Source organism: Ammodytes marinus, assembly GCF_949987685.1.
Source record: "Ammodytes marinus genome assembly, chromosome: 2".
NCBI classification, from domain to species: Eukaryota; Metazoa; Chordata; class Actinopteri; order Uranoscopiformes; family Ammodytidae; genus Ammodytes; species Ammodytes marinus.
Window position 1 is genome coordinate 11568488 of NC_137231.1, and position 16703 is coordinate 11585190.

General features: G+C 40.9%; 1 protein-coding gene across 5 annotated transcripts in view; it reads right to left on the bottom strand.

Moving 5' to 3' along the window:
* pbx3b (pre-B-cell leukemia homeobox 3b) overlaps nucleotides 1-13140 on the bottom strand; it is a 58662-nt gene extending 45522 nt beyond the window's left edge. For all 5 annotated transcript variants that reach the window (XM_080046948.1, XM_080046947.1, XM_080046945.1 and 2 more), the window contains exons 1-2: nucleotides 12552-13140; nucleotides 11851-11924 (exon numbers count right to left, since the gene is read on the bottom strand). In XM_080046948.1, coding sequence (XP_079903074.1) covers nucleotides 11851-11924; nucleotides 12552-12799 — 322 coding nt within the window. In that variant the 5' untranslated portion in view covers nucleotides 12800-13140. The remainder of the gene's footprint in view (nucleotides 1-11850; nucleotides 11925-12551) is intronic.
* Between the last annotated feature and the right edge of the window lie 3563 nt (nucleotides 13141-16703).

The window sequence follows — 16703 nt, forward strand, 5'->3', positions numbered from 1 at the left end:
TGCCATCATTTTTAATTAATTCTTAATTAAAATATATTACACCACAGCTTCTACCCATCTCTCTTGATATTCTAACATAATCAATTCAGAACCATTTACATATCATTAATTAAAAGCTTTCCTCTCTCATCCTTAAAATCATAATGAGGGCCGATTCCTCATTAGTAACCTATAAGGGAGAAAATAACAATACAGTGGAGAATGGATGGCGCATTCCACAGTGAGTCCTTTGTCTCCGAGTTTTCCGAGAAGCATTTTTTTTTTATACGCTTCTCAATTGGATTTAAGAATTACTGAGTCAATTTTGAAGACTGAATGAAAACAAGTGAAGTAACAGGTCGTGTTAGTATTTAGTTGTGCCTGCAGACTGTTTTTAAAAAGTATAACAAAGCCACTTAGTGTTACTATAGCTGAAGTATTGAATTTGGATTCAGTTTTTTAAAAGTAAAATGTATCATGATATGTTTCAATCTTTTGTTAACTGTAAAAATAAACCGGACCAAATATATAAAAATTAAACCATAATCATAAAAAAAATGAATCTCACAGTTACTGCGCAAATGAATTTGATTGTGTTCTCTAAATAATACACCTGTGAACACCGATGCTGGACATGAATAAATAAATGTCCTAACCTTGGACTTTGTTTACGATGAGCCTGGGAGAAACCTGGCAGTATGCTCCGAGTAAAACAAAAACACAATTCTGCATGAATATAAAACAAAAACGGTTTGGTACTTGTTGATATGCCATCGGACTGCATAATTCAATTCCGCTGTCCATTTTAAGTGCACCTACGCAAACGACGGCCAAAGATCATTTATTATCCGCACTTTTAAAAAGCCAACACGTGCGTCGCTATCTCTCCATCTTGAGCTCTCTCTTTAAAGAAGAGTAATAATATCAAGTAATGATAGCTATTGTTATGCCGAGGATCAGGCATATCCTGATTTTTATCGCCCGTCTCTCACAGGTGCTCAGGCGCTACTTGTCAGGACTGGATGTCTGGGTCTTCCACATGTCAGATAAAAATCGCTGCACTTGGTGTTTTCGGCAGGCTGACAGCAATTTATTTGAATGTTTTGTCACACTGGTGTTGGTGCATTTTGTGTGTGGGCTGCTCACCGGAATGGCAACAGCTCGTAGCATCCTGACACTTGTGCACACACACACACACACACACACACACACACACACACACACACACACAAAAACATACACTCTCTAACACACACACACACCTGGACTAGCACAAAATCACAGATGCACACTGTCTACTTCGGATAATTAAAACCTGCGCATGTTGAAAAATAAATAAAAATAGGTAGTGTGATGTGATGGTAAGCCGAATGTGTTCATTAATATGTAACACCCAATAAAGCAGGTGACACTCCATCATTAGCACGTGTTACCCTTTTGGAAATATACATTTTCATTTACACCTCCACCATGACCACACACACACACAGTACCTTGTATGAACCCAAAAATAAAAATGTCACACCGGGGCTGTAAAACAAGCTAAAGTGAATCCATAAATAAGCATGAAAAAATATAGAATACATTTATACGTAAAGCTAAGCAACTATGTTTTTTTTCATATATTTAATTTTTTATACTTTTCTTCCGACTGTCTCAATGAATAACACACATGATTCAAAGCGTGCTGAACACATACCTCACTCCAATCCTGTGATGCTCTGAGCTGACATGGAATATTGAGGAAGTTAATGAAATCCCCTCAAAGACAGGAACTCTATTTTTACACCATGATAATTAAAGTACGACACAGTTATAATTTACAGCGCTGGCTTAATTGCATAGGAAAAGTAAAATGGGAGAGGTCTACGAGAGGAGATTAAATGTGTGTATGTGTGTGTGGACGTGCATGCGAGCGAGAGAGAGAGAGAAAAACGAGTTAGTGGTGTGCGTGCGTCTCTTCACTCAAGAAGAGTGAACATAAAAGAGCTTCCTGTGCATCTAAACAACAGGATTGCTATCTTTTAGCATCGCCGAACGTATCAAAGATTAGGTAATGAAATATGCACTGTCCTATTTCTCTGCTAGCAGGGCCCTTTGACAAATCGAGTACAATCCAAAATCTCCATAAATCACTATTAAAGACAAGTATATCATCACCAGCGCATATATCTTCCCCAGCCTGACCTGTAGACTAATGAGAAAAGGCCCAGACTATCTTGTCTGATTAATTAATTCAAAATGTCGGCTGTTATTCAAATGTGAGGCTGGTGTTATTTGAATAACACTTGACAGCGACGCCTGAAGAAATAATTTCTGGTTTGCGAGGCTGCCGCGGCATTACTGATGATGGCTCATGGAAATGTTAGAAGCGGAGGAGTATTATTTTCTCTCTCTCTCTCTCTCTCTCTCTCTCTCTCTCTCTCTCTCTCTCTTGCTTTCCCTCCCTCACTTTCTTCAGTCATGATAGCTCCAAGAAGTATTTCATTACTTCAACCCCCCACCCCTTCACAATTATGGCTCTTACCGTTGTTTTCCACTGTCGGTCCTTGTTTCTCTGTGTTTGTATTCCCTCCCACAGCCAACCAGCTATAGCCCCAGATCTACAGGGCAGCGCTTTGGCTCGGCGAGAGACATGCTGGCAAAGAGGAAGGTCATGCTTTTTACAACTGCAGCTCCCCAATGCTGACAGGCCGCGCTGCCAAAGTGACACACTCTGTTTGGCTTTCCCACGTTCATAGAGCCTCCACCACAGCACTCTGTCTTTATCACCGAGCAGCACGCCACACACACACACACACACACACACACACACACACACACACACACACACACGCACACATATACACACGCATTTAATCAGCCTCGGCTCTGCATTTGCTGTCAATGTGTAACAAAATGATCAGACATGATCACAAAATATCGCAACAGACAGAAGTGGAAATGATCCTATACTCTGTGGTGGATTTCTCTCTTTTTCTTATACATCTTCTTTTTTTTTTTTTTGCAAAACCCGGTGGAAGGAGGTTGGAGGGGAAATAAAGCACTGGAGAAAGAAAAACGGTGAGAGTACGTGCTAGGGCCTAGGGGCAGTGCACACCCCTCTATCGCTTCCCTCATCAAGCATGGATTCTAATCAGGGCTGGGGAGATATAAGACGCTCAGTCATTAAATAAATTAACTCTGCCACTCCATGCTCTCCTTCAGCACCCGCGAGAGGGCCCGCCGTGCTCTGCATACTTACAGAGGGCTATGAGCATCATGCACACCTCACCTTCACGCTGTAACCTATAGCAGGTCTGCCAACACACACACACACACACACACACACACACACACACACACATACACACGCACACACACACACACACACACACACACACACACACACACACACACACATGCACAAACACATACACACATGCAGGTTAAGAACTAATCGTGGATATTTTGAAAAGGAGAGGAACCACACCTCCTGTCTCTCAACAACTGATGTTCACATACACGTGGAAAGCTTTTTACATAATTGCATTAAAAGACCGAAAACAACCCCCTCGGGATATCTCCTTGCAAAGATCACAGGTACGTCCCACCATTTTTTTTTTCAATGAAGGAATCTAAGTACACGAGTGATAAATAACCTCACAAGACCAATGCTGATTCAAAGAGGGTTTGGTTGGTGAGACGCCATAGTAGACATGAGTTTTTTTTCCAGAGGATCCGTGCAGTGTGCCGCCATTCATCAAGAGGAAGCAAGTGCAGTGACGAACAGTAAGAGAGCTGAGTGTCGGCTCGGATCACTGACACAAACAATCAAAGCTGACACAGTCGTCTGCGTATAGCACCTGCCACTCCGCCAACACAAATAGATCAATATGAGTGTGGGGGACTGGTTCACTGTTTAAAGCTCATATCCCTACATCTCCTCCCCCCTCCCCCCATCATCTGCCAGAGCACCGTGATGTAAAAAGTGCATGCTTAATACATATCAATCACTCTTGACAGAGGAAATGTCTATTTGAGGGGGCCATGTGAAGCAAATACCGCCGCGTCAGCAGTATGTCTGTTGTCAAAACTTGCCATTTGAATTTTGGAGCGTATTGTGCGAGAGACAAATGTCCTCAGAAATCCCTTACGTCGCAATTTATATCATTTTAATGCACGCTTTAATTCTCCATTACTTAGAGAAGGAAGTACCTGGGAGGGTGGAAACACATTAGGAGAAGGTAAGGAATGAACAGAAGGGTCTGGGGATCTCTCTGGCAGACACAATTAAATATTCATGCGTCTCCTCCTAGGACACAACAGATACAGATCATTATCATGGCAACAGCACACCACCATTTTGTTCACACGCTTGGCTCAGAATCTGTGTGTGTGTGTATAAAATTCCATATGAAAAGAAGGCAGAATATCAGTCATTATCTTCATTATAGGAACTGTTTTTTTTTTATTTAATTTTTAATTTTTAAATTACATTTTTTATTATTTTTTTTTTTTTTAAATAAATCAACACATTGGGCTTTACACACACACACACACACACACACACAAACACACACACACACACACACACACACACACACACACACACACACACACACACACACACACACACACACACACACACACACACACATATATATAGATATATTAATATCTGTTATTAGCAATGTGATATTCAGGCTCTAAATTATTATAGTTACAATTGTGCTGGAAAGCCTTTGCAGCGGCACACAGGTATGCGTCTCTTTGAGCCCCACGCCATGGGACAATACGCTGGCTCACAATGTTAGTGAATCATTCCAAAATTCATTACAGGCCATCACTTCGTTGCTGCCTTCCGCTTGAGGAAAAAGCAAGAGAGAAGAATAGCAGTAATGTACTCTGGATGACCTCCACTTTCTAAAGCGAGGAGAATCCAGGTTTTTTTTTTTTTTGCTTTTCAATCCCCATCAAAGAGGAGCTAAAAAGGAGGGACAGCATTCCCCTGCTCACCGTCATTAATCATAGCTTTTTCTGGGAGCAAGCGCATATTAATTTCTGTCATCCCAAACATCATTTGGTATTGTTATGCCACGGCTTAGTCCTCATTCAGCAGCAGACGCCGGCCGTTCCCTCTGGTTTGAGGGAAGACAGGGCCTGTGTGGCTGTGTTTCAGAGCAAGAGGCCTTTATCCCTGGGGCTCTGACACCAATTAAGCCATTTCAACCGAGAGAACGAAAACAGGGCCCGCCGTTTCACTGTAACATGAGCCAGCACCTAGATGCTGGCCCCTCGCCATCTTTCCATTACTTCAGGCACAAAAATGAACTTCAAGGGCCTTAAAGAAAATAAAAAAGATAGGCAGTGAATAGTCCTACTTTACAGACAAAATGACAAAGGGGGGAGGGATTTTCAGGTGATCCACCAGCAGTGGCAGTCCAGCCCCATTAGCTCATGTAACGCAATTATTCAAAATTATTCTGAATATCTATTCAAATTCCCGGAAAATATCAAAACAATGTGATAATATTATGCCAGCACTGATGTGAAAAATGCTCGGTGTGCAGTTCCCTTTATGTCTTTCCTTGTCCCTGTAGTTGCCTTTTGGCAGGCAGCAGAGTGGAGCGTGTCTCAGGGCTAAAGCAGAATAATGCAAGGTTTGTTATGAATTAAATATTAGAATTCTTAACACAGCAGCCAATAAGAATTATTTGCCTTATTAAAGCAGCAGAAGACGCTGATTAAAATTTCATTGCATTGCAGTCTTTTTCCCATTTCTGCCTTCAATATATCATTCTAATGTATGAAACATGTGGAACAATGGCATTTGGAACAATGGGGAAGAGGGGCTTCATCTCCGAGCTTGCAAATGAGGAAAAGACAGCACGGATTGTTTTCTTTTTTTTCCCCGTTTTTTTTTGGAAAGCAATCTTTTGTTGAGAAAAAGAAAGGTGACAACAATGTATCATTCTGTTTTGTTCAAGCAACAAGCTTCCGACTGCTACAGTGTCAAAATATTACAAATGAGATTTAAAATGCAGACATTTACAGACTCATGCCTGTCATTTCTGCATCACTTCATCAACAGAAATCAATCACCTGTAGGAGTAACCCTTTCCACACACACACACACACACACACACGAATACAGGCATTTAACTGCCCATGAAAACAGTTAAATGGCAGTATATCTATCAACAAGATTAAATACAGAAAAGGTAACCCGAGCAAAAGCAAAAATAGTGACCAAGCCAGATTGTTTTCAGTGCTCCTGCACTCCCAAATGATGGGTCATTTAGATGTCCACATGTAATGTGTACAGAGTAAATGAACATCATGGTGTCTATTGTCCCATGAGGGAAACTCTTCCCTGAAACACTAGAGCTAATGAAATAGGGACCTATAAATAGCAGAGTCATTACTGAGAGAGGACTTGCTTTGCACCAGTCTTTCACTCTAACCCTTTTTACACTAATAACCGGCTCCATGGCAATACATACAGTACCCTCGGCCATCCACTGACACGCTAATGAACATCATGACACAGAAAAGTTCATGTTAAATAAATCTCTTGTGGTTTCTCTCTTTTTATTTAACTGTAAATACATACAAGTCAATGCTGGAAGTAAATGCATACTGCCCTCGCCTTAATCCTGTCAAGCATACATAAATAAAAACAAACTTGTTTCCCATATTGATAAGCGCATTCAAAACATTTTTTTTCCCAGATGAAAGATATCACTGAAGAAGCCATCATTTAGCTTCATAAGATGAAAGTAAAAGATATTAAAAGTGTGTATTTAGAATGTAAAATTCTTAAAACGTCCATATTGCAACTGTTCAAAATAAAGGAAACATTTGGTTTAACTATGTCTGGCAGGTCAAGGGTTTTTGAGTGTTTTGACAGGAGTGCAGCGCCGGTGATGCATACAATTAAAAAACTTGCTAATTCAAACTGACAGGACAACAAGTCGTATCACTGACATCTCTATTTACATAATTTCTTCAAATGGGACACACAAGTTAATTCTATATTCATAGGAGGCCATAGTTTTAGGTATAGCTTCTCCCTTTCTCTTCCACCTTCTTTTTTATACATTCAGCGACAGACCGACGCCTCACAGAGCAAAAGGGGGGCCATGCAAAGACTCTCCAACAGTCCACACACACTCACACTGCTGTAAACTCATTTCAATCAATCCTTCCTTTTTGCATCCCAAGCAGCAGCCTCTGCTGGCTGCCACCGCCTGAAGATAACTATTTCACCACCTCTGTCATGCCTAATTAACAACTCAGATGTACAATTCAGAAATTTCGCAATTAACCTACTAAAATATTGTTGGAGGATGCTAATTGTTATGCCAGTTGCCATAAAGACTCATTTGCATAACGTATGTGCAAAAAAACAATTATGAGCTGTTGATCGGCGCAGGAGCCCCGCAGAAAAACGCTCGGAGCGACGGAGGGGGAACGAGAGAGAGAGAGACGTTTGCAAGATGGGTGCTGGTGTGTGTGTGCAGATGGAGGGACAGCACTGAATCACCATACACACAAAAAACTGATTTAAAGGAGCTGTGCATGCAGATACCAGGCAGCACCGGTGCAGAGGCATCTATCCCCACTGCACAAAATCCTTTTCCCTTCTCAAATGAAACTGATATGTACACTCCTGGTTTTTTTTCACCCTCTTTCCTCTTTGTCTGGCTCTCCTTTCTTTTCCTCTTTTTACTGATGGGGAAATGGAGGGTATTTTGGAGCTACTTAGATAATAGCCACATCTTCCCCCGGTCCCCCTCTCGTGCTTTAGAGGAGGAAGCACTAGTGGCCCTGCCATTGAGCCAGTCAGGAACCCAGCTGTGCGCGAGCTATTCTGCACAACACTATCTAGTCACTGCAGCCGCATCACTGGGGCTCTACGAGACAAAAAAAGCAGCCAAAGTCAATTGTCTCTCCTGCTGAATAGCTTTCTGTTCTCTGTCATGCGTTTATATACTGGAGCTTTTTGAAGCACAAAGAAAAACCCACAAGGTGGAAAAAAATATAGTGAGATAAAAAATATATTTTTGTTTCCTAGCCTATGAGAAAGATTATTTTATATGAACTGCGGTTGCTTTAGCAAAATTAATAAAAAACAATAATAATGCAAATAATAATTATTATGGGTATTAATTAATTATTGTTCTAATAATGAATAGTGCTATTACATTTGTATTAATAACAATAACCCAATTGGAATGAGAAGAGTCATTAGGTTTGTCAGGAAACATTGAAATGAATGGTCCCTGTGGATTTCAGAAATGCTTACCTCCTCAGTCCTAACTCTATTTACTCCAGGTAATGCTTTTAGTCGGCCTTGCATGTGGTTAATTACAGGCTCATCCTGAACTGTATTTAATTAACACAGTCTTTCCTAGCTGGAACATTACATATGTGGACAAACCAATAGACACACACACTCGCAAGCCTGTTTTGTCCATTTTCAGGGGGGGCCAAATCACACATGTACAACAAAACACACCGACATTGGCTCGAAACTGCGAGCGTGTGTAGTCCCCTCCCTAATCCACTGCTAAAAACACTGGGTCTGAGCATTTATCAGCCTGGATCTGCCACGCTCTCTCTCTCCTTCTCTCCCTCTCTCTCTCTCTCTCTCTCCCTCCCTCTCCTACCTCTCCAGATCCCCCCCTGTTTCTGAACCTGATGAGTCAAAGGTCAGCAAAACAACAAGTCAATACGCGCGGCCCCAAAGAAGCGCCAGGCAAGCTGAGAGAGAGCTGTGTTAGAGAGAGAGGGGCTAAGCCTCTCTGTGGCACTCCGTGATTTAGCCCTGTAATAGTTTTCTGTAATCTCTTTCTATTGATTAAACCTCACATCAAAGGGGAGTCTTGCAACAGAACCTCTCTTTTGCTGGTCAGAAATACCATATGGAGGTAATCTTTCACCTTTGTTATTCTTTGCCGCTCCCGGTGCTGCCTCGGCTTCTGCTAGTGCGAGCTCCCCTTCGTCTTCCAAAGCATGAGAGCAAGACAAGGGAGTAGCCAGCAGGATAAAACAAACCCCAGCACAGCACATAGGAATAACTGCAAAACTCATCTGAATCGCAAAGGCAACATGTTCACTCAATGCATTCATTGTCCCTCTCATGCAGCCATACAGGGGGGGGGGGGGGGGGGGGAAAGGTACGTTGTGAATGCATCCTTTGTCCAGAAACCGTATAGAAACGTCAAGGAATAAAACATTTTGATGGCAATTTTTTTTATGTGCGTACCCAAAAAAGAAAACCTCACTCGCGCTCAAAGAAACTATACACTTGCCAAATGAATCTCACATTTAGCTTATCTAAATGCAAAAGCAAAAAAAAAATGTAGGTGGGGGGAGAAAAAAAAACCCTCCTGCTAAAAACACTCAATTTAGTGACAGGCAAATGACTTCATGCTGCCACTTAATCTCATTTCTTGCATAATGCTTTCTGATTAGCATATCAAAGTGAATTAATACTTCTAGGGGCATTAGCAATGCAGAAATACGCCGTGGCTCGACAATAACAGTGACAGAAAAAGTGCCGGAAACTTCTTCTAAACACCCTGAAAAGTCTTCAAAAATATCTAGTAGAAAAAGCACTTTCTACATCTCCCCTACAAAATAAAAGAAATTCAAGAGTAAGATTGTTCTCATGGCTGCTTTGTTTCCGTCTTGCCCACTGATCACAAAATAACATTTAACACACACACACACACACACACACACATATCTGAAGCTTTGAAGCCGAATCCCTGGACTCACTATTCACCCCCGACCGCACGGACAATAAGTCTCCATAACATGATACATGCGCTCTAATTACACAAGATGATTCTTGGCCCGCGTTCAGATTTATTATTAAAAGTCACTTTGAGCCAAACGGTGGATCCCATGGCTAGAGAGACAGCGGGGCCGCTGTGCCATGTGAAGGCACATGAAAGGGCCGAGGGAGCCCTGTGTGAACCCACGCTACAGGAGCCAGTCAAAGGCTCTCACTGTGCTGGAGAAACAGGGCCGGTCAACAAGGCCACCGGACCAGCTGAGCTCTGTCAATGGCTAAGAGGGGGAGGCTGTGACTCTAGACCACAGGTTAACCACGCGCACACACACACAAACACACACACACACACACACACAAACACACACTTGCTCTCTCATCTCTTGCTAATACACACATTTACTCCCAAGCACATACACTCCTGAGCACACAAATATATATATATGTAAGATTTGTATCAGTTTCATTCACTTTGTCGTGCTACTTTTAAGTGGCTTATTTTCAACACGAGAGAGCTTAGTCCACAGCAGAAACATTCAGACCAGAGTGTAGACAGATAAACTGATAAAATATCTGATTACAGGGACTTGTGGAGCAACACCGAAATTGGAGCTGCTTTTAAAAGTTTGCAATCAAATCTCTTGTACACTTAATATTGGAAAACTCTTTAACGTCCAATCAATGATGGCATACAAAATAAAAGTGTGTTTTGTGTGTGACCTGCATCCTCTGCTTTTTCTTGCTCTGTCTTACCCCTCGTCTGAACTCAACAGGCGCACACACGAAAACACACACACACACACACACACACACACACACACACAGTAAAGCACCTCGGCCAGACTGTGGACCCCTCTTGCCTGCCACTGTAGACGCCACCTGTGTTGGGGAAGTTCATAAACTTTTATGATCCCTCCCAAACCAATTTCCTCATAAACCGCACAAAGGTCACAAATCTGACAAGGCATCAGGTTTGCTAAATTACACCAAAGCCACAGCACTGTTTTATGCCTATTGTCATTTTTTCATTGACTGAGAAATACACATTTTACTAGGAAATAAAATAGGGACGTACGGCGGTTTGAATATTTGAAGCATCTGGTCACTTAGTTTCTAGTTTCAAGAACAGAACAATCTCATAAATATAAGGCATAATAAGCACCGGCTGGAAAAAGCTTTTATCACTACAAATCAATTATGTCTTCAATTAAGATTGCAGGGCAGCTTTATTTTATGTCCCATAAAAATGGTTGGGAAAGTGTAGAAACAGCAATCTGTGTTGTACAAAGGTGACTTTTTCAAAAAATAAATGTACCAGGGCAAAATTTGAGCAATAAGAAAAACTTCTGAGACACGAAAAAAACATGAGCTGTAATTTGAGTCTGTCTTATATGTGTGTGTATGTTTTCAACCATCAAGAGCATTGCACACTATACAACCAAAATAAATGTTTTCCTCTTTATCTTTTTCAAAAGCAATTTTTTTTCAATAATTTCCAACAAGCTGATTCTATTATTTTGCATTTGATTTGGAGAAACTGCCCACACTGTTAGGACAGGTAATCCAGGAGCGTGCAATTGTAACACAATCATTGATTGATAGTGTGTAGCTTCCTTCACATGTTGAAACCGTGTGGCAATTGTTGTCAGGCTATAAAGCATGAATTCATTGTGATCCCGGCTATGTGGAGCATATGCTGCGGGATTTCCCCGTCCTGTTCAGTGCCAGGGCAGTGAGGGTGAAAGCCTGGGCGCACTAGCTGTTTAGATGCGAGCAACCAGTGCTGGTAAAAGATGCTCCATGCAAAATCAAGAGCATCATGATGTCAAATAAATAAACAAACTCTAAGTCATGTGACAACAGGACTCTTTATGTGTGGCAAAAATGAAATTTATATATATATTTTTTTTACGTGATTGATTAATTTGGGCAGAGGTCCCCTGGAACCTGGATGCAGGCTGCCATCGGATCACTGGGAGGTACAATAGTCTGTGTGCTACACTGCATCGAAGCATCACTAATATGTATCTTTGGGTACATGCTATAATATAAACATATATATATATATATTTACATAAAGATCTTACCTGTCTTTTCTTTGATTTCACAGAGAACGCTGAAGAGTGCTGGTTTCATTCTGTGACAGTTCAGTCCATGTTTCCTGTTTCAGTATAAGACAAGATACAATACTGAAATAAATTCACTGATAAATCACATGCAAGATATGAACTTAAATTAAGATAACTGAATATATAAGGCTAAGTTTTCACTATGTCATGCCTTGCAATTCATCAAACCACACTTCACATAATAATAAAAGTATCTGTTATTTGGGTTAGACTAATAGCCCCACTACATTATACATATGATGACCAATGACAACTGATTTATATAATTAACCTATTGACATGAATTAGATTTTGTTCAGCCCAAGTTATAGTCTTGCAGATGTATGAACATTTTATTTTAGGACATGTGTGCACACAAACTTTGTTTAAACAACACAAGCTCACTCTGGTTCACTTTGGGGGCACACAAGCACTTTAAATAAAATGCTGCTGTTCCCTCAGTGACAACTTTCTCGTGTGTTAAAAGGCTTTGCGAGGCAGTAAAACACACCTCGGTGTAAAGATTATCATTAAAGCCACTCCAGCCTATTGTTATGCATGGGGGAGTAAAGTTAAGCGGGCCACATCTCTATAACGATGCGTTCAGCGTTTTGGGTATAGGGAAGGAGGAAGGGAGGGAGGGGGGTGACGAAGTTAATAAAACATATAAATCAACCAACTTTGCTTGCGCCTCGTCCAGACTTTGATCAGTTATGGTCATTATTTGATGGAGAATGTCACCAATGTCTTGTTTTCTTCCGTCGACGTCTGTCCCGTCGTGTCCATGTGGAGGCGGCAGTGCCATGCCTCCTTGTACCGAGTGGCCGCTCAGACTGACACCGCCGATCGACTGCATGATCCGGGCTTGATCGTCCATGGTCGCCGCTAAAGAGTCTGTGCACTGAGCCACGCAAATTGAAAAACTCATATACGAAACGGGGCTACAACATGTGCCGCAGACAATTGGGGGAGATGCACGGATGTGTGATTCTTCAGCGGGATGGAGAAAACACGTTTCTATTTTTATGTTTAAAAAATAAAAATGATAATAAAAATGCCAAGCAGTGATGTTTTAGCGTAAAATATTGTGTCCAAGTTCTCGCCGTCCTCTCGCTCTTTTTTGTATTTTACGCGCTGTCCAAATAAGTGCCAAAACGCGTGGCTATGTTTGTAGAAAAACGCATGAATCTATATATTTTTTTCTTAACACTTCTTGGTCAAAATTGACGGTCCATCGTATCCCGCTCGACTCCTCATGCCAATCTGTCTTTTCTCGGGGGTTTGACGGCTGCTATAGAGACAGAAACGCTCCTTGGTGATCTCTCATTTATTAGCGCTCTTCGTGGGATTCCCGGCGCATTTCCTCTCCAAAAAAATGTCCAAATCCTCTTCGTGAAGCACCGGCAACCAAAAAAAATATCCAATGTGGAAACGTGTTAACAAATAAATAAGAAATCTTGCAGGTGTTGCCAACTAAATGTGCAGAAATGATTCCCGCGAAAGCAGTCAGTTTAAAAAATAATGAAAAATCTGCGGCGTAAGGTGTCCAGATGTGACTATAAAAAATATGAAATGTAAAAAAAGTTGGGATATTTCTGATTAGAAAAAAAAAATAACCACGAGAAGAAATTAATGAGGACACACTGTATGAAGGCGATGCGCAAAAAAATATCTTGCCCTGCTGAAATTTATGAGCTCCAGCCTCTGCCTGTGTGTGTTTTATGTTGTTTGATGGCAGCAGTAGTGAGCGATTGACAGTGTGCCAATGCCACTCACTCAGTGCAGACGTGTCAGAGCGGGGAACAGGGGTAGAGGGGGAAAAAATAAAAAATACAAAAAATACGAAATGAAAATGCACGCTCCGCCCTGCCAGAGGAGGGGTCTATAGTCTTGTCACTTCTCGCCTGAACACCGAAAAACAAAATGTTAAGAGCTAGTACTTAGGATGGTGATTATAATGATGAAAGCACGGCAGAGTCCCCCTCTCTCTTTCTTGCAGCGGCGGCACCAGGGTATCCTCGTTTCCTCACGCGTGCACGTGCAGCTATGTGCATATTCTCTACCAATAACAAAGATTTAGACCTGCAACCGCACTGGCAAAATACATAATGAGAGTTTTATACAGTTTGATGTAGAACTGCATAGTCCCCTTGTAAGCCTTGGTTCAAGCCAGGCGAGTAGAAGACATGTTTATATTATTGGAAAGTAGGGCTCCTCGACCAATCCAGGGCGAGAATGACGAAGACTGACGATCCGCGTGTCCTATTACTGGCAGATGCATGATGCCGAGATCCCACCCACTCCATCCCTCCATCTTCACGCCGCTCGTACAAAAGGATGGGAACTTCTGATTGGTCGTTGCCACGAGTGACATCTATTGCACAGGCAGGCGGCGCTGCCTCGGTGCTCCTCCGCAGTTGCTATGGCAGCAGACAAGTTGTTGAGCTGGATGCAAGGCAGCAAATACACTGTGTGCACCTCTACGTCGAGCCTGTAGAGCACGGGCTTGTAAAGAAAAGGAGAGAAATGGGGGCTTGCCTTCATTTTGGGGGGACATTTCTGAATAAGCATGCAGGGATAAAGTAGAGAGTGGGGGTTAAAGAGAGGTGGGTTTTCCATGCATTTGAGTTGTAGGCCTGAGAGGATTACATGTATACTTAGAAAGTGTAATATAAGGCCTTCATTATGAACTTTTTGACAGAAGTTTTTTTTTTAAATGTAGGATTTGAGGATCGATGACCATGGAATTTAGTCACAAAGTCATCATAAAAAAGTATTTTGAAATGACAATGCTGCAGCTTCATGCACAGCACTGTTTATTCATATCAGATAAGATATTCCCCAGCAGTCAAAATAATTGCATTGGCTATACATTGTGGGTGTCATGTCTCCTAAACCCATAGGCATTCATACATGTGTTAAAAAACATCACTTCTAAGTAGTTTGGAATAATGTTATTTTTGGAGACCTAGTATATTTATACTTTTTTTTGTCACTGAACCTTAACATCCAATGTAAGCCAAAGACATAGAGACAGAGATAATTGCCTACAAAAATCCATGTGAAGAAATATGTGCAACTGTCAGCATTATCCCCGAAAAGTTGAGCTCTCTTTCCCTTCAGTACTCTTTTTTTTATTTTTTTATTCCAGCTTCATTCCTCTATTTTTGAAGCTGTACAAAGTGCAAGTCCTGACAAACTTGATCCCTGTGGACCCATGTTTATTCTGAGGAACCAGATCTGCTGGGGTGGGAATAACTTCAGTCTTTTAAGCATTTCAATCTCCCTGTGGAAATGATATAAGAAAACACATACAAATACAAAATGTTTTTTATAACACAAGGATTATGATGCTTTCACTTTTAAAGACACTATGTAGCACTTTTTAGTTATCTGAACCTACAGATGTTCTGGCATTATAAAAATACCATTAATAAAACGTCAGACGGACCGTCATTGGGTATTGGGCATCACTCACAGCCGCTAACTGTCGCTGTGCTGTATTTTACAATGCCTTTGGGTCAGATTTGGCTAAGACTGCTTTGCCACAAAAAGAAAGTATCCTTTCTGGTAGGAAAATAGAGGAACGCAGAAAACAAATTCAAGATTGTGAAATTAGTGAAAAAAACTTCAAGTGCAAGTGAGCATCATCTGACAGAGAGCACTGAAAAAAATCTCTGATAGGGAAGCTATTGGTTATATTTCTTTATGGTAATTATACAGTGTTTTTGATAGTTATGTTACACAGTATTTAGCTAATCCTCGTGAGATCTAAATGTACTTTTCTTAGTAAAAAAACAGATGAACATAATCCCAGATTGAAAAGATGATAATGTGATTTTTATATTGTATTAGATCATTATGGGTTACTTATTTTAAATAACTTCCTATTTCTTAAGAATATGGTATTTAGTATGAGATTCAAATATGTTCCTGTTATCTTTCAGTGATCCTTTTAAATAGTGTTTGTTCTAATTGGTCAGTAAAGTAGAATAGTCAGTGACAGTGATTCATTTTCAGTAACAAAATAACTTTTATTAAAATCATTTCAATCAAAGGCATAATACAGTGAGGCATGAGTTCAAATAACTGCTATCTTACTAAAGAAGAATTGGAACATCACTGTAACCTGTCTGATTTTTCAATTTGCAGTCTAGGAAGAAGATGAGGTTCAGTCACAAATACCCATTTTTACAAAATAGAGTAATTGCGCAGAATTTGTTTTGATATACAATAGAATTAGAATCAAAATTAATAATTGTATATGGATACATTTTTTTTGTAAAAATCTCAGCATTGTATTGTGATTAAGGATTCCAATTTGTCACCAAAAAGCAACTTGATGACATTGCTGATGTCACCATAACTCTACGTGTTCAAATCTAAACTTCTTAATATCACAAGATTTCAATATGTGGGGGGAAAAAAAAGGACACAGATTGTCTTAAGCGGCCTGTGTGTGTGTTCTGTCATTGGTTTGACCTTGAAGTATCGGAGCAACACACTCTTGAGTGTGGTGACTGGGAGTCCCAGGACTACTGCATTTATCATTGAAATACTGAGCTGTCAAGTCACACTGCATACCTGTCAGAAGGGGCTCAAAGGTACAGCTCCGGCTCCTCTCCTCTGTTGCAGTGCATGATTCTTCATTGCATTGCATAGCAGGCCTGTTCACCGTTGTTTTCAGCCATATGTCAACATAATTCATTTCTGTATGTGACAGCTCCTTACAGTGAGACACGGTGGCGCTACCAGTTCACAAAACCTTGTTTATGTAGCCAAGAGGCTGTGTTATCCAGTTTCCTTTCTAAAGTCATATACGGCTGTAAAAA